The sequence below is a fragment of the Python bivittatus genome, unplaced genomic scaffold (genome assembly GCF_059951505.1).
Source record: "Python bivittatus isolate LINGU-HERP-01145 unplaced genomic scaffold, Pbiv_v1 ctg000330_np1212, whole genome shotgun sequence".
Lineage (NCBI taxonomy): Eukaryota > Metazoa > Chordata > Lepidosauria > Squamata > Pythonidae > Python > Python bivittatus.
In genome coordinates, this window is record NW_028277058.1 from 60,361,305 (window position 1) to 60,379,326 (window position 18,022).

The following is an 18,022-nucleotide window of genomic DNA, read 5'->3' on the forward strand; positions in this document are numbered from 1 at the left end:
AATGGACTCTCCCAACAAGGTTCACTCATGTTGCCTTGGACCTGGTGAAAGGCTCTCAGAGCATCCAGTTCAGAGTTGCCCTGAAATGGTACAGGTGCTTTCCAGTGGCCCACATCTTCCATCCTGGACATATATTTTACAAAATTACACCTGACTTTCATGCTTTTGGCTGGAGTTAAATGTGAGCATGCCATCAAAAGAAGGAGATGTTCCTGAGGAACTCACTGTCCCCTGTTGACCAGAAGATGGGAAACTGTAAGCAGCAGATGGAAAATCACCCCGTTCTTGGCCCATAAGCCAGGAAAGTGAGTAATTCTTGGGCATTGGAGTTTCTTTAAACCTACACTGCTAGGTCCACCTCATCCTTTCTACCAGCTAACAGCAAGCACTCTGGCTAACCAGCTGGCGAGCAGGAGGAGTGCCATTCGGATTGATTAAAATCCCAGAGTCTCACAACATTCAAGATTGTAAAACACGAGATCCTATTCAGGAAACGAACTTCATTTACATCTGAAAAGAACTCAGAGATGCTGCTGGAAAGCTGCTTTTATTATCACGGTTGGTACATGTACGTTGGTCTCCTTCAGGAACTGTACAGAATGTAAAACCAAGTCAAAGATTGAAGAACCCCATCCTGCATTTCTAAGAGGTCCTAAGCAGGGAGCTGGACCTTAGCTAGGGAGCATCATGGAGGTAGCCTGGAACCTTAGCTTAGGGGAGGCCTCTTGCCCCCTTCATCTGAGTCCCTGACACCCTTCCTGAAGATGCCTCTCACCATCATCTTCCATGCATTCCCTGCATTCAGGTTAGCTTATTGCAATTGACCTCATCACAGCTGTTTGGCCATTAACAGCTGCTCGGGTACTGCAGCTGGCTCCAAATGTGGCAACTGGAGAGCTAGGAGGAATGAAGAGAGCTGGACATCTGTCCTCTATTGCCAGTTTATTTCTGGATCGTTTGATGTCCAAAATGGCTGAGGACCAGAAGTCTGATGGTGGTTTAGGCCCTAGGACAGAACTGGTTCCCCATAATCCAGGGAGTTTTAACCTGTAATTTTTAGCTTGGGCACAAAAGGTGTCTGAGAGGACTCTCTGTTTTTTCCTGTATATGCATACCGTTTTTTCTTTCCTTTCCAGATGCTTTGAAAATTGTATTTAAAAAAACTTGTAATGTCAAATGTTAGTATGATATTCTCTCCATTTGTCAGAAGGCACAAGTTACACACAGTTTGTATTTGTGTACATTCAGGGGGAGGGGAGATGCCCAGTGCTTTCAACAGATTTTCAAAAGGAACTTGCCACCCTCTCTGCCCCCCATTAACGCTCCTTGCATTAAGCTTTTATCCCCCCCTTTACTCTCCATGTCTCTCCTTTTTCAATAGACTTCGAAGCCCCCCAAACCATTCAGAAGGTTCTTCTCTAGAATCAATTGCCTGGAGCTGTTTGGCTTTTTTGCACGACATGTAATCCCTTGTTTGTTTGTTTGTCTAAATGATTTGATGGATCAATATAAACGCAACTAAAAAGATTTCTCCATAAGTTAGTTTGCAAAGATTTGTATTCTGAAAAGCGGGATCTGTAAATACCTAATGCAACTAAACTTTTTTTTTTTTTAAAGCTTCTGAAAAGATGCGGTATAGCCAAGCACACCAACCACAGAGCCGAACACAGATGGGCTGAGGATGGTTTGGCAAAAGCAGAATTTGCTGGAGCTAAAAAGGTGGTGAAGGAAGGCTGCTGCAAATCTACCTGAGTGGGCAGAATTCTGTAGTAGCTTCAGTTACAAATGTAGCAGCTAGAGGCTCTGCACTGAGGTCAAAGAGGTCAAGATGGCAGCCATGTGGCCAAAATCCTGCCCCACAGCGCCACCTCGACCTTTTTGACACACCCTCCCCACAGATGCCCCTGTTCTGCCACCAGACGAGGGCAGAAGTCCAAGGTCCAGGCCAGCCCAATATTTACTAATGGCTGGATTCCCACACTACAGTTCCACAGCTCAGCTAAAGATCGAGTATCTCCACTTGCAAACAGGTTAATCTTGGTGAACGTTAACCTTGGTTAGGTCTTTTTGTGGCTCTGAATATCTGTGCAAACCCAGCCTGTTAGGTTTGTGTAGGATTCCATAAATAAGTGTAACCCAGGAAATGAATGGATTCAGAAGTGAGGTTAAATGCATTGGGGGGAACAGTAATCATGTTGGGGGGCAACATGATTTCCTCCAGTCCTTGAGACAAGAAGAAAGCACCCCTTTGAATGATCTCGCAGTTATTTTCTTGGTGGGCCTCTAAAAGGAGGCCAGAAAAGTTGGTGCCCTCACATTAAGGTGGGGGCTGCAGCTGTTGGGTAGAAAGAGAAGATAAGGAGCAGGCGGGGTGAAGCAGCCCCACCTCCATAGGCTGTTGACTTCTGCAAGCATGAAGGCACTTGATGGAGGAGAAAAACCAAGCAGTGGAGATTAGTGGCTGATGTAACAGCTTCATGAATACCTTCCATGAAGTTGCTATTTCTACCTGAGCTTCAAAAACCAAACAAAGCTGAGCTGAATGGAGCTAAACTTTGGGTGGTGGGGAGGTCCTCTCCAGCAGTCAAAGCAGAAATTAACACAGAGATACGGAATCCTTGTGGTCAGATGGGCGGGATGGTCCTGCAGCTGGCCAATGGGAGCCCTAAAGGTCACCAAACTCCTCCTCCAGGCAAATCAGAACGTTCACATAGGATGTCTTCTTCCATTTTCAATGAAAACTCTAGTTTCAGACTGGCACTGAGATGGAGGCTCCATTGTGAGGACATGTCCTCAAATGTTAACAGGCCATTCCAGTGCCAAGCGAGGTGGTGGTATGGATGAGGCCAAAAACTGGGTTCACACATTGAGCTAAGCCAAAACATAGTTTGTTTGTGGCTTAGCTGGTTGTCCAAAGCCAACCCTTGCAGCCTGTAAATCATGGCTTCTCAGTATGATGTGAACACAACCAATGGTGGCTTATTCCACCTTAATACAATATGTGAATCCGGTTAAAGCCCTTTTCACTTATAGAGTTACTGTGCAGTCTACCTGTGAAAACCACAGACATCTAAACAACAGCCTTTCTGAGAAAGCACCAGGAGTTAGTGTAGAATTTCACTTTTAGGGTTGCTGCTGGCTTGATTGAGACAGATCGAAGGTAGTTAAGGCGACTGACATTGATTGAGGGGAGGCTGGTGGTGCGACTGGAGAACTGTAGCAATATCAGGCTATCTTGATGAATTAAATGGGGGTGCCGTAAGGAGCAAGTCTAAATAACTCCTGGAGAAGTATTTCTGAGGCTGGAATGAATATTGGATTCCTGCAAAGGTTCAGGTTAAAACCTTAAAACTTAGCAAGCATTGCCCAGCAAGGAACGTCAAAGCAAAAAGGTTGGATGACTGCCATGATGTGTCTCTAGAAGGCTGATTGTGTTATCTGTGATTTGATCTAAAAGCTGTGTTCACGTATGCATAACTGGATTAGCAAAGGAGCCATCTTCAGGGTTTGCAGCTCTGCAACCCCAATCGATTTGGCTAATTTATAGTTTGCATTTTAATGCATTGTGCAAAGTACCAGATAGCCCAGTGTTTTTCAAACTTGGCCACTTTAAGGTGGGTGGACTTCAGCTCCCAGAATTCCCCAGCCAGCCATGCTGGCTGGGGAATTCTGGGAGCTGAAGTCCACCCACCTTAAAGTGGCCAAGTTTGAAAAACACTGATCTAGCCCCTGAAGTCCCACTTCCTTTCCCACTGATTCTTAGGGAATTCTGCCAGTTGCCATCCCAACCCATCCACCGAGAACCAGATCAGCAAGGGCTGATCCCCAACAGTGGGGCATAACCACCGTGAACAGTGGTTGACCTCCATTTAGGGGATCCTTGTGAAAAGCAGAACCTCTTCCCAGCTAGAGAAACTTAAAGTCTCAAATGCATTTCAGGTCAGGATCCTTTGAAAGCCCAACATTAATGCCACCCTGATGTTAAGCCGCACCATCAGAGTGGCATGAAGGTGGTGGCATTTTCCGGGACCCACCCGCTGTTTCCTCCCCACCCCAGAAGAAGGCGAGTGGAGCTCTCGATCCCATTTGCAAAAATGCCTTTTTATTACTGATACGGAAGGGACATAATTGTCAGTACTTTGTGTCAGCCCACTTGCAAGCGACTGTCACAATGTAATCAAATGCCTTATTATAATCATAATTTGCAATCAATGAACTCCCCATGCCAGGGAGGTTTCAAAAACATGATTCCAGCATGACCGATTCGGAGCGACATAATTCCGGCAATAAATTAAACCCACACCTTCCCAATTATGCAAAAGGAAACCGCAAGGTTTGGAAGGTGGCCGAGGCGGGCCGGTGAGCAGCTCCTGCGGCGAAAACAACAGGGTTGGGGGAGAGGTCTTCTCTCCCCCCCTAAGGTCAGCAGAAGGTTGGGGCTTCGCTTCCCTTCAATTACCAGTAAGTGGGTTTTACGAGCTGCCCTCGGATCTGCCATCGCTAGCGTAATGAGATAAGGCCCGTGGCTGTGGTGGTCTTGATCTGGCCCTTCTGGAGACACGGCTCTTTCCGTCCGCCCTGCAAATGGGCTGCTGGATTGTTCTTGAATACCCCCCCCCCCTCCTGCTGCTGGAACTGGAGTTGATGGATTGATGCTCAATGCGCAGCAGCCGTTATCCTCCTCGGCCAGCCAGGTTCTGAAAGAGGGGAGGGGGGAAAAAACCAAGGGAGGGAAAGAGAGAGAGAAAAAAATCAGAATAATGAATAATGAATAATGAAGCAAAGCCGGGCCAGAGAACTAGGAGCTGAGAGGGACAACACAATCGTCCAGCTTCATCCTGCCCCAGAGGCTGGTCTAGTGTCCCCTGGGGAAGAAGTCTTTCTGCCCCAACATGCACATCTGGATTCAGCAGCCTCGCCGAGTTTCTTGAGATGATTCAAGGAAGGTGAGCTGAGCACTCTCTCACGGAAATCCCTGCTTTGGGATCCGAAATACCCAGATCCAAAGCCCTCTTGCCAGCATACAGTCTTGGGCACAAAGTCTTGTGCCCAGCACCTTAAGGTTACACTATCTCGAGGAACGGGGGGGGGGGGGGGGGAGTCCTGTGGGATTGAAAGGTGCTGCCGTGCTGTCCTAATCAACCCCCCCAAATCTGGCACTCTTTCCCATTCTGAGTCTCGTCGACATCCCACCTCCTCGTCTGGCCCCACCACCAAATTTGCCAGCAACTCCTGGCAGTCTGTAAGAGTCCTACCATTAAACCATCCACAAACAACAGGAAAACTCAGATGCCCCCCCGCCCCAAACTCCGAAAGCTAAACATGAGCACGGAGGCGGTGGAGGCGTTCTCCTCTTTGGCAACTTGGCGCATCCCGCAAAGCCAGCAGCTGGGGCTTTTCCATGCGTTAGCCTCGTCCCCTGAACCGTGGTCTGTCCAATCGGTCCCATCTTGATGGCTCAGAATCCTGACATTTCCTGCATGCAAGGCTCTGGTTCATCACCTCTGGTGCCCATGGCTGACCCAGGACAATGGGACCTGTCATGCTACATGCCCGAAGGACCCTGATTTGGGGAAGGCTGTCAGAGGAAGCTACAGACTAATAGCAAATTAGAAGCGCCCAGCCTGTGTTCTCCCCCATCCGCTTCTGCTTAGATTTCTTCATTTGGGGGTCTTTTAGCCACTGCGTCCGCTCTCAACCCTCAGGGTCATCAGCTGCTAAGGGAGAGATAAGGAAGCAGGGGACAGGGGGCCAACAGGTGTCCCTTTCTTGTGCCCGCAAGCCCCTCTCAGTGTCAGAAAGCTTAGCAATCAAGCCCTGGTTTATCCTGCATTTTCCACATGCAGAGCCAAGCTCTTAATATTCAATAGTGTATAAATTTAACTACCGCCTTCATTAACTTTGGGTCTTTCAGAGGAAGAATGGCAGTGTGTGTGTGCATGTGTGTGTGTGTAGGGTTGGAGTAAGGGGGAGGGGACCTCAGGAACTGAAAAGCAGATCCCTTTTTCTTCCCTTCAGGTATCTGCCAGGTGAGCCAAGAAAATACAGGTGGCTGTCCATCACCTGCAGATCGCTGATGCGAAAAAAAATCCATTTCCGCCAGGAGGGACGCCCTGTGTGACATAGAGAAGATTGAGCTGGGGACGCAGGGGGCTCCTTTCCCGCGCTCGAAGCTGCTGCGGCTACACCTGCAACATTTTGGATTAATTGCTCAGAAAACTTGCTAATGGTTGGACATTTCCCCTGATTATAAACAAGCTCTTGCTTGCGTGCCAAATTATTCACTGCATCAACTTCAGCCAGAACCGTAAACGCAGCTCTGAGGGCGGAAGAGCTTCACCGTCGATGCTCTGGCGCTTTCAGGAGCTGGTTGAGCCAACAAGAACTCGGCTTAGGTCAGGGCCCGTTAGCCCTGTGAGGTAGTCCAGACGAGAAGCACAACCAGGAGGACTAGCTCTGTCTTTATCGTAAGGTTACATTAACAGAATCTTGCAAGACTGAAAGTATTTCTCCCTTCCTTTCCTTTTACGCTCCGGAAAACTAGGGAGGGTCCCTTCTGAGACTCTTCCCATGCCCGCCCTCCTTCAATGGGCTGAGACATCTTTCACATGCGGGTTGCCCAGTCTTGCGGATCTTCCTCCAGAATCCCAAATCATTCCCACATACCAAGAATCTCCCTGATTAATCCCAAAGTAATAGCTGGTCTCCAACGAATGGGTGCAGATGAGGGTCATCTCCAGGGCGGTCCAAAAGAGGCAAGAAAGAAAGACCCTCCAACCCAATAGCAATCCATTTCCTAGCCATTGTCCCCACCGAGGAAGACAGTCCTAGCCGACGGCATCTTTACGACTCCCAGGGTGTGGGCGTTGTGGGGGGAGGGGAGTTTCCAAAAAAAAAAAAAAAAGCAAGATGCTAGCCCTAAAAAATGGGGCAGGTCTTTGATTGCACAGTTGAGGCCATCAGCTTGACTAGTTTGACACTTTTCAAATACTGTGGCTTGGCCAAAGGGAGGTAAGTCTTGTCTTTGAGACTCCCCCATCCTCTAGGACAGTGTTTCTCAACCTTGGCCCCATTAAGATGGGTGGGCTTCAACTCCCAGAATTTCTGGGAGTTGAAGTCCATTCGTCTTAACGTGGCCAAGGTTGAGAAACGCTGTCCTAGGATGCTGTGGGGGGTGGGGTGGGGGACAAGTGGACCATGTTGTTCACATCAGTCCCAGAATGCCACTCAAACACCTCCCACAGCAGGAGGGGGGTGGGGGTGAATCCCAAGTCCTTAAATGAGACAGGAGAGTCCATTTCAGATTGTAAGATGGTATCTTTGGAGGCTTCTGGATGAAAGTTTGTCTTTAGCTTCCTTACTCCTCTGCTAACTTTCTGCACTAAACCCTGAACCTGGCTTAAGAAAACTCAGATGCAGCATTCCTATGTCAGCTAGACCAAAGAAATAACCATAATATCGCTGGAAGTGATGGCCTGGTTCACCTGGATCAATGGTGAAGTCCCGCAACATGCTGAATCATAAACCAGCCAACCCAATTTTTGCCTACTCTTATGGATTGTATAAACCTAGTTTTTAAAAAAATTATATAGTAAATTCTTCAAAACTGGATCCTGAAGTCTAGTGTGGTCCTGTTCATGCGATCACGGCCACCTCCAATTTCTCACAGTTTTTACCTTCCAAACTATCATTCTAGTTTCAAAGAGTTTTCCTACCTTGCCTATCTGCTTCTACTGCCACCCCTCTCACCATTCCAAGGGCGATGAAGAAGAATATAATATACAGTACATCAATAACGGGCTACTGTTTATCCAACCGCCCTCCAAGAACGTCAGGTCCTGATTTCACTCAAGATTCAGCCCAGGGTCAAAGCCCTCGATATTAGCCACTTGGCGAGGTTTGTCGAAGGGAAAGATGGAGCCGCGAGATTACCCGGTGCAAAACAAGGGGCCTGCAGATGAGAAGACGCGCCGATGGCGATCGAGCAGGAAGGAAAGGGGAGTCAATGCATTCAATTTATGAACAGCACAAAGGCTGTGCCACTCTGGCGGGCGCATCACTGCCTGGAATTCAGATATCCTCCAGTGCTACTGAGCCAGTTTCCCTGCGCACGTTTTTGTTCTTAGCAGCTAATTTTGGGGTGACTCCTTCACCCCCAGCTTCTCTCCTTCAGCTGACTTTTCCTTTTCTCTTTTTAATGCATCCAGCATCTGTTTGTCTGTGTTCATTGCTGCTGTGTTTCAGCTAGCCAATTTAAAAGTGGCAGCAGAGGAACTCCTTGCTCAGATTTTTCCAACATCAGCAAGCGACTTAAAACACGCCCGCCCACTCGTCCACCTGTGGTTCATGAATTGCCTTCCATTAAGAAAAGGGTAAAAGTAGAGCTCTTTTTCAAATATTATTTTAGATCTTGATTGACCCTCTCCCCAAGCAGCCTGAACCAGCAGGGAGAGGGGTGGAGGAGGTTGATGCTGGTCCCTTTTAAACCACAGTTTAACATTTATTTATTTATTTAATAAATTTATATGGCCGCCCAACTCGTACACAGGGACTCCGGGCGGCTTATAAAAGTCAAAGCATAATGTAAGGCCATATTTCTATACACAGAGGCTGTAGGATTCTGAAAGACACCTGCTCCGTCCAGAAGCTCCTTTCCCATGAAGCTTAGACAGAAACACTGATGATCTGGTTTGTCTGTCTGTTGTAAACCAGGTTCTGTGTCATAAAAGGTGGCAGTGCATAAGCAACTTTAGAAAAGTGAAGAGGGTTCGACCTGGTTAATGCTTGGATGAGAGACCACCAGGAAATTGTAGGCTAGACTGGGAAGTTGGGGGGGGGGGGGAGGAAATGCTTCCATGCTGTTGCTAAGAAAATGACACATGTGTGTTCAGGTGGCCACCAGGAGTTGAGGTCAACTGAAGGGAGTCCACCAACCTAACGTGAGAATGGGTCAGGGGGGTTGATGTTCCCAAGTGCAGAAGATACTGGTGCTATTCTAGTGGGGAACAACACATGAAGCTCAATCATGTTTTCATCTCCTTTTCCTGCTATTCCAGTACTTTTCAACCTTGGCCAGTTTAAGATGGGTGGACTTCAACTTCCCAGAATTCTGGGAATTGAAGTCCACATATCTTAAAAGTTGAACGTTAAAGACAAGGTTGAGAAACACTGTGCTGTTCCAACATGTCACCGAGAAGGTGCTGTTGGGTCTGAAAGAATTGATGGAAAGTAACTGCCCCAAGTCCACTAGAGGAGCAAAGACAACCATTGTTCTATTTACTCTCATTCCGGTTTGCAAATCAGATGTCACAGCCCAGATTTGCCCCGATCCTCCAATACCAGAGGAGCCAAATTGGCAACCTAGAGCACTCCCAAGGTTGTCGAAGTGTAACTTCCAGCATTCCGTTCACTCCACTAGCAGGATTGCTGGGAGTTGTACCCTCACCACCGTTCTCCAGTCCTAGAATTTGCACCTCAGGAGCCTGAACATAGTGAGAACTCACCGACGGGCAGCACCCATGATGACTTCCTCAGGGAAGTTGTGTGTGCAGCTAAGGGCGCTGCAAAAAGTGGGGGCTGGTATGATTTTTCTCTTCTGGAGGGCCACTTAGGTGAAGGAGACCCTCTTGAAATCAGCTGGCAGGTGGGCCAAAGATCCAGAACCCCACCTCCCCACTTTCCATGCATTTCTTCTCCACACACAGATACTGTCGGCCTTACTAGGTAGACCAGACAGGAAATACAACCGATTTAGCTAAATTCTATTTTATTGTAAAGTTACATTAACAGAATCTTGCATTTCTGAAAGTACAATTCTCCCCCCGTCTCCTTTACAGCCTGAGAAATTAGGGAGGGTCTCTTCTGAGCCTCTTGCCCCACCCACTTTCCAGCTGAGGGCTATGCCATCTCTTATCTGACCATTCTCTTGGCAGCATCTCTTTGCCCACTCTCCCAAGGTCTTTCCCACGTACCATTGCAGATATTCTCCTTGCATAAGGCTTGCTCTTACAGCAATCTCCAAAGATCCAAACCATTAAGAGGGTTGGAAATGTTTGCTTCCCATGCTATAGCCTTGCAGGGTGTGCGTGCATGTGCTGGGGAAAATCGAGGGAAAGAGAGAGATGTACTGCCATACAAGGAGTGGGAGCATGGAATTGTCTTCTTGTAGGGAAAATAAAACCCAACAATGTAATGCCACCCCACTCCCAATGTTTTGGAAGTGTTGGCATGTTTGCTGGGAGACCTTGGTTGAAGTTGTATCTGGACACTTGCTGGATAATTCGGGCCACCCCCTTTGCAAACCTACCCAACAGGGTCATAGATGTGAGGAGATTATTAGAGCCCCCCCACCAAAAAAGATAATTCTGAATATGTTAAAATGTTACTTGTAGATAAAAATCCTAAAATTATACAATTGAAACCAGAGACATTTCTTTTGGGGCTGATGGTTAAACAATTGGGTCCTATGGACTTTTTTTTTAATCTTATGGTTTGTATATATGATAACCGCAAGGAGAGTTTTATACGCTGAAAGGTGGAAAGACTTGATACTACCTGCGATGGAAGAATGGATTGTAAAGCTGATGGAGCTAGTTGAGATGGTGAAATTGACAGCTGTGATTAGAGAAAAAACATTGGCTAATTATATGTGTACTCTGCTATGTGGCTTAGATATATGAGAGAGAGAGAGAGAGAGAGAGAGAGAGAGAATGAGAGAGAGAGATACACACACATTATATATATTATATATATATAATATTATATATATATGAATCACGTCAAGAAACCTCACCAAGTGTTAGTGATGTGAACCAAAGAATACAAGGCAGAAGCTCTCCACTGTGTCCTGAGACTATCATTCCTTATTATAAATATATATATATAGTGGAGTCCTTGGGGTTCTCTGAGCCTGGTTGCTTTGTTGCAAATGTTTCGTTACTCGGCTAGGTAACATCTTCAGTGCTAGAATGGAATGGGGTTTGCTCTCTGTATATATATATACAAGTCCCTGCAATTTTCTCGACAAGGTTTTTCAGAAGTGGCTTGCCATTGCCTCCTTCCTAGGGCTGAGAGAAAGTGACTGGCGCAAGGTCACCCAGCTGGCTTTGTGCCTAGGCAGGACTAGAACTCACAGTCTCTTGGCTTCTAGCTTGATGCCTTAACCACTATGCCAAACTGGCTCTCATATATATTATGTCATTTAATAGATAGATAGATAGATAGATAGATAGATAGATAGATAGATAGATAGATAGATAGATAGATAGATAGAGCACATAATCAACCCAGAGTTCTCACTCAAGGCACAAAGGACCAGGCTCAAATTACCCTACTTCTGGATGCATTATGAGAAGACCCAGATCTCTGGAGAAGGCTCTAATGCTGGGAAGGTAGAAGGAAAGAGAAGAGGACGACCAGCAGCTAGGTGGATGGACTCAGCTACAGCAAGATCTGAAGGGCCAAATTGGGACAGATCATGCTGGAGAAGGTCTATCTATGTGGCCTCTAAGAATCACCACCAACTTGGTGGCACGTAATCAATCAATATGAACATGTAGCTTTCTAGGGGAAGCTCTAACGCTGGGAAGGTGGAAGGAAAGAGAAGAGGATGACCAGCAGCAAGGTGGATGGACTCAGTTGCAGTGGCCATGAGTGCACCGTTGGAGGTCCTGAAGGACCAGGTTGGAGACAGATCGTCTTGGAGAAAATCTATCTATGTGGTCGCTAGGAGTTGAAAACGACTTGATGGCACAGAATCAATCAAAAAACCAAACAGCATATAAAGAGTACCTTGACTGCCCTGTGGCATGGACGTGTGTTTTGGAAAGGACTGAAAGAAAAGACACTGGTTGGGATGAAGCAAGTTTAAGATACAGAATATGGTATGGGCTCAGCCTGCATCCTTAGTCCAAAACTGACAATGAAAATCACACATCAGCTTACAAAATAATTGAGATACACTTTGGGGATAAACTGTATTTTCATGCCACTATCAAACTGCTGTTTGAGTGCTGGGGGAAGAACCCAAATCCTTAATATTTTAAGAGTTCTCAAGAAGGCATTTCTCAAAGCAAACAAACAAAGGAAGAAAAATGAGAGGACAAAACATTACATTTTAAAAAAAAAACTCCTGTCTTTATATGGAATGTGAGCCTGTTCGGTTCAGAGGTTGCCAGCAGAAATGTAATCCAGGATGTTCAGATAGCATCTGAATGAAGAAGATAATTGCATTTCACAAGTTAATCCTGGAAATTAGTGCCAGAGCCTGCTGACCTCTCAGCCTGCGCGTGGACGCTGTGCATCAGATAAACTACGCCAGCCCCCAGAATTGGACGGAAGTGATGGAAAAGGAGCCAAGTTGAATGCTAAGGACTAGTGGAATTTGGAAGAACAAGGCTTGCTCTTGGGAGCAGAATGAAGGCCGCAAATGGGATGAGTGATTAAGTATTTAGGGGAAAGCACGCTGCATCTGCTTCCCCTGAAATTTGCAGACTGGTGGGGAGAGAATCCAAGAAAATTGGCTCCTCCGTGCTTCCCTGTGCCACCAAGTGAAGCAGAATAGCAGGAAGGCTGGGAAAAGCTAAAAACCCTCTTCTATGGAGAGTTATAAACGGAGAGCATCGAACGAGTGACTTGGAAATGCCAGGAAGAGAGCGTGTGTGAAGATGCCCTAACTGTCTTTCTATTTCTCAGCTCCTCGCAGATGGTCTCTGCCAGCGTCCTGCATTCTTGAGATAGTCCACCAAGTAATTTTGGCCAGCTGCCTCGATGGCCATTATCAACCTGCTTGCCCTGGACACGCAGACCCACAAAGGCAGGGAACAATAGGTGCTCCAGCCAAAATGGGGCTTCCAGACCTTCCCCGTCCATCCGGGAGGTGCTTAGCGAGAACGCTGGCTGGTGGGCCAACCTGGTGGAGATGGAAGAATGAAAACCACGAGAGGGGGATAATTTAGAAAGCACGGCCCGAAGCGAGCCGAACAAAGCCACTGCCGGCAATCTTACCTGAGAGCCGTTGGAGGAAAGCCATTTAGGCATCCTCCTTGTCAACACATGGAACGGAGCAAAAGCAGAATTGACAAAACATTCAACAGCAGCTTATTTCAGATGATTGTTCTGTCATTGTTCACCAAGGGAGTTTTGGAGTTTAGATCAGGGTTGGCAATCCGTCGCCCAGCTGCAACCACAGCACCCAGCATCCAATTCAGGGCTCAGTTTCGGGTGTGATTTTAGCACATTGTTTGGCTTTCGGGAATGGGAGGGGTATCTGGGTAGTGTTGTTCCCCCCAACCCTTAAAGATCCCAAAATATTCAGCCACATTTTTTTCAGAGACATCGTAGCCCCATTGGGTGGACTCCCGCCTCTCTTCAGAAGATCTGGTGGCCAGGTTGCCGCCTTCAGTCACTGAAATGTAGCTCATTTCTAGCTCAGATGACAGGCAAGGGCTCACTGTCCACCTTTTACGAAGGCTGTCTGAGAATATGAGAGGAATCAGAGAGAGAATATGGACTTTCGGTGCTTTTCTGGAAGCCAAAACTCTCCTTTGTAACTAATGGCCAACCTCACCACAGTTGTTATCTTCTCCAAGGCTTGAGTCCTCCTGCCTCTTCCTTGCTTTTGCAATCTTACGTAGTTTATTGGAGATTTATTTACCGGCCTTCTGGCCAGCTCTCTACGCACTTAATGAGCTGCAGCTCAGAAGACACCACGTCCAAGCTACTAATCCGGCGCTGTTAAGATTATATGACAGACTTGAGGAAGAGGAGGATAGAGAACCATCAGAGACATTTTGGGGATGGGCAAAAAGCCCAAACACACTCATATACACAGATGTACAAACGCATACATATTAATGCACACACAAGATACATTTCCGCATATAGAAGAGCCTTCCCCAATCTGGGGTCTTCAAGATAGGTGGTGACTGCAGCGTCCAGAGTTTCTAGTCAACATGGTTCAAAAGGATCCTGGGAGCTACACAAATGGAAGACCTTAGGATTCGGAAAGCTGAAACAGAAGGACAAAACAAACCGGAAGTACTAGTTTGACTTACAAAGCCCTACGTGGTTTGGGATCAAGGCCCTGCTGGACCACATCTCCCAACTAGAGGGATCCATCCAAGAAAGTCCTTCCAGGAGAAGCCGCTGGTGATGCCCTAGTTCCATGTCGGGTGAGGGGTGCTGAGGCCAGAAAGTGCTGCTTTGCAACTGTGACACTTACACCTTGGAAAGCTACCACCTAGAAGCTAGACAGGCCCCCTTGATGGTGGCTGTCCAGGAATTAGAAGACTGGGTTTTTCCAGAGGGCCTTTACAGCAGGATAATTTGCCATCCTTTTTGGGGACTTATTTGTTGTGTGTTGTATTATTTTTGGTTCTGATTTGTTCTGATGTTATTTGGGCTTAGGGGCTAGTTTTCTTATCATGGACGTTTCTTGGCAATTTTATGTTGTTGTGAGCCACTGTGAGTCTATGTGATTCAGCAGCAAATAAATAATAACAATAACAATGATGGTGATGATGATGATGATGATGATGATGATGATGATGGTGGTGGTGGTGGTGAGGATGCAAGGCTGTCAGTCACAGCTATGCAGCTATACCCTTAACTGGATGAGGAAAAAAAAGACAGACCAAAACCTGGAACAGAGAGAAATCCAAGCACATACGGATGCATGCATGTAGCTACTGAATTTGTGTAGGGCCGATCTGCAGCCTTTGGGTGGCCAGGTAAGCAGTTGCTAGGGTCAAGGAAGGTACTAATATCTATAAGGAGTCTGCTAATGGATTTTGCAAAGAATCAGCTAGAAACCACAGAAGTTGGGGAGGATTTAGATGCACGTTCCATACACCATAATATTAAGTGAAATAACAGAATGGAACAAAGCACGCCCCAAGCAAGGCGAATGGGAAAGCAGGTATAAATATGAGGGGCAACCCCCTCTTGGGGATACTTTACATTCCTGGGTGGTCCTAAATGGCCCTTCCCAACTCTATGTTCCAAATGGAGAGAATGTTGCATAAGGATCGATGATGGAATGAACAGAAGGGCTCAGAGCACTGTTTCTCAATCTCGGCCATTTTAAGAAGTGTGGACTTCATCTCCCAGAATTCCTCAGCCAGCATGCTGGGAGTTGAAGGCCACACATGCTGACTGGGAAGTTCTGGGATTTGAAGTTCACACTTCTTAAAACGGCCAAGGTTGAGAAACACTGGCTAAGAGCAACCTTTTCCAACATGGTCCTTTCCTGAACTGCAACTCTCAGAATTCTGATGGCCATGCCGGCTAAGAATTCTGGGGGTTGTAGTTCTTTTTAAAAAAAACATAAATACTTAATTGTTAGTGAGCAATACAATGGAGTATATAGGGAAGAAAAGTGCATATAACCTTATTTAGGTTATATCTAGGAACCAGGAACTGAGTGGTAGACAATTATCATGCCAGGGTTGCATATAAATGATAAGTTTTTAAAAGATCTTCTGTTATTGTAATATTGCTGCCTTTGGAGGAGGGTAATTTTTTTTTTTTTTAAGCAATTTTCCAGCACATTTGCCACCATTTGGAGACATCCAAATTCCTTCCTATTTTTCAGAATCCTGCTATTACTTGCCTGGCTGCAACCAATAAGAAAACAATCAATTCTTTCTGTTTCAAAGCATTGTCTGGATGCTAAAAAAAAACCATAGTAGAGCCAACTTGAGATTGAATATAATGGCCTGAGTTAAGATTTTTTGGGTGTTATGGTTCCAACACATTCAGAACACGCCAGGGGGGTAAAGAAGGCTCGACTTTTGTTTCATATTTTTGTACTCACCTGCCGGGCGTGATGGACACACTTGAAGTATTCACTGGCCAGAGCGGAGCAGCTGAGGGTCTCCTTGGGGTACTGCTGATAGCACTGGAGGATTTTGCTCTGCAGTTCTGCACACACTGGGTCACACTTGTATCGCCTGGCCAAGGGGAAGAGGAGACAGAAGGAGGAGGAACAGCGCTTAAGGAATGCTCTCACACTGAACATTGTACAAACTCAAGACTCATGGTGCACACCTGGAAATGTTAAATATTTCACCTGCTAGGAACAGATTTAGTTCCGGGGTTAAAACCAGGACAAGAGAGAAGGAGCTCAGTTGTTCTTGGCCATGGCAAGGATCCACAGCCATGCTCAGACCAAGCACCACGTGTGGCTTTTGGGTGGCATTTTGTAAACCAAACTGCAAGAAGTGGGTAGGGCCAGAGTGGTCACAGGCTATGCATCCAGGGCTGAAGGTCTATCCGGGGCCCTCAAGCAGGGCTATCTGCCCTGCCTGGATTTTCCAACTTTCCAGCAACTATTATTTACGAAGTACTGGTTTGGGCCTCTGGAAAACTCAGGAGACTGCATCTCTGGAGTCAGAGGGGACAGTTGAAAGCATCTGGACCACATTCTTACAATTCTCTTTCTCTGATGACTTTACATCCAACCTGAAATTCTTCCACTGTGAAACTGCTAATTCAGTTACAGGTAGTCCTTATTTAGTGACCACAACTGGGACCAGCAACTTGGTCATTGAGTGCAGCGGCCTCTAAGTGAAACCACGACTGTGCTTATGATCTGACTTTCCTCGGCTTCACAGACCTGCCAAGGTTGTAAATGTGAGGACTGGTCGCAAAGTTACTTTTTCATCACTGTCATAACTGGGAATGGTCACTAAACGAGGCAGTCACTAAACAATGACTACCTGTATTGCCATTGGGACTCCCTTTCCCATCAGCCACCACAATGCAAAGGTTATGGTTTTTTTAAGGTACTATAAATATATTTTATTGCAAAACAATTATTAATTGTAACAACAATTGTGGTTTTTCTGAACAGATGAGAATTGCTCATGGACACTACTGAAATTCGGGCTGCATCCTACAAGAGTAGGAAAGTTGGAATGTATCATTCAGCAGCGCCCCAGGAACTGTAGCTCAATCAATAACATATCGGACAGCATCAGAAAAGAAAAGGTAGGCTTTTGATGAATGCCCATAAGAACAACAGACATCACAATCAAAATGCTTGATTTGGGTATCTTTTCACAAGCTAAACTAAAGAAAATACAATTGATAGGTAGAAGTGTGGGGGAAAAAAATGGAAGAATGGAAGAATGTATTTCAGTACAGCCCACAAAGATCAGTGGGATGGATAAAACTCCCCAAAGGGAAGTTTTCTAAACTTCTAAACACCAGTTATTTGTGAACGTGTCTGTCTACCTATTTTTGATCACTTTCATATCAGGAGTTAGGGGAAAAACCCAGCTGGCTGTGCTGTTCTACGAAGTAGACATAAATACTAGTAAAAGATTCTGCAATGTAATGTAGAAATTCTAACGCACCCAGTTGTGCTGGAAAAGATCTTTGGATTCAGCCCTATTTCATTTGCACCACACTTTCCCCCAAGGGCGAAAACACTCCTATCGTGAAATAAATAAATAGTGTGCGATTTAGCCCTGGCACAAGGGCTAAACAAGTGTTTCCAAAGGCCAGTTAAGAATTGTCTTGGAAATCGGGCATGAGAATATAATTGTTTTCTCCCTCCCCTCTCAGGCATTCTCTGATGGCATTAACACAACATGCTAAACCCAAACCCAAACCCAAAGCAAGCTGCTAGGGAATTCTGGGAGTTGAAGCCCACACAGCTTAAAGTTGCCATGTTTGAAAAACACTGATCTAGTCCAACCCTCTTCAATGTGCAGCGATGGGCTGAGTCACACAGTTTGCTGAAGAAAATGGCGAAGATCTCATGTTATGCTGAAATCAGACTATGTGCTCAGCCCCATTTTAGCCTGGTCTAGTGTGTTGTGTGAACACAGTCCCTGTGTTATCTCCCAGCACACTCTCCGGAGTTCTCGCAGCAGCCACCATGGAGTGAAGAAGTTAGTGCGGTATATACAAGCAACATTATCCCTGCCCATCTCTATCACACTTCCCACCTTGGCCCCATGCCTCAAACCCACAATCATTATGGCCCCGGTCTTAGGCGTGCAGATAGGTTCTGCTG

The 18,022-nt window shown here is 46.2% G+C and overlaps 1 protein-coding gene across 2 annotated transcripts in view; it reads right to left on the reverse strand.

Annotated features, from left to right (window-relative positions):
- Positions 1 to 4,080: 4,080 nt before the first annotated feature.
- Positions 4,081 to 18,022, reverse strand: part of CHCHD3 (coiled-coil-helix-coiled-coil-helix domain containing 3) — a 230,048-nt gene continuing 216,106 nt past the window's right edge. For both annotated transcript variants that reach the window (XM_088141426.1, XM_088141427.1), the window contains 2 exons: positions 15,815 to 15,950; positions 4,081 to 4,697 (listed from right to left, as the gene is read on the reverse strand). In XM_088141426.1, the coding sequence (XP_087997552.1) occupies positions 4,674 to 4,697; positions 15,815 to 15,950 (160 nt within the window). In that variant the 3' untranslated portion in view covers positions 4,081 to 4,673. The remainder of the gene's footprint in view (positions 4,698 to 15,814; positions 15,951 to 18,022) is intronic.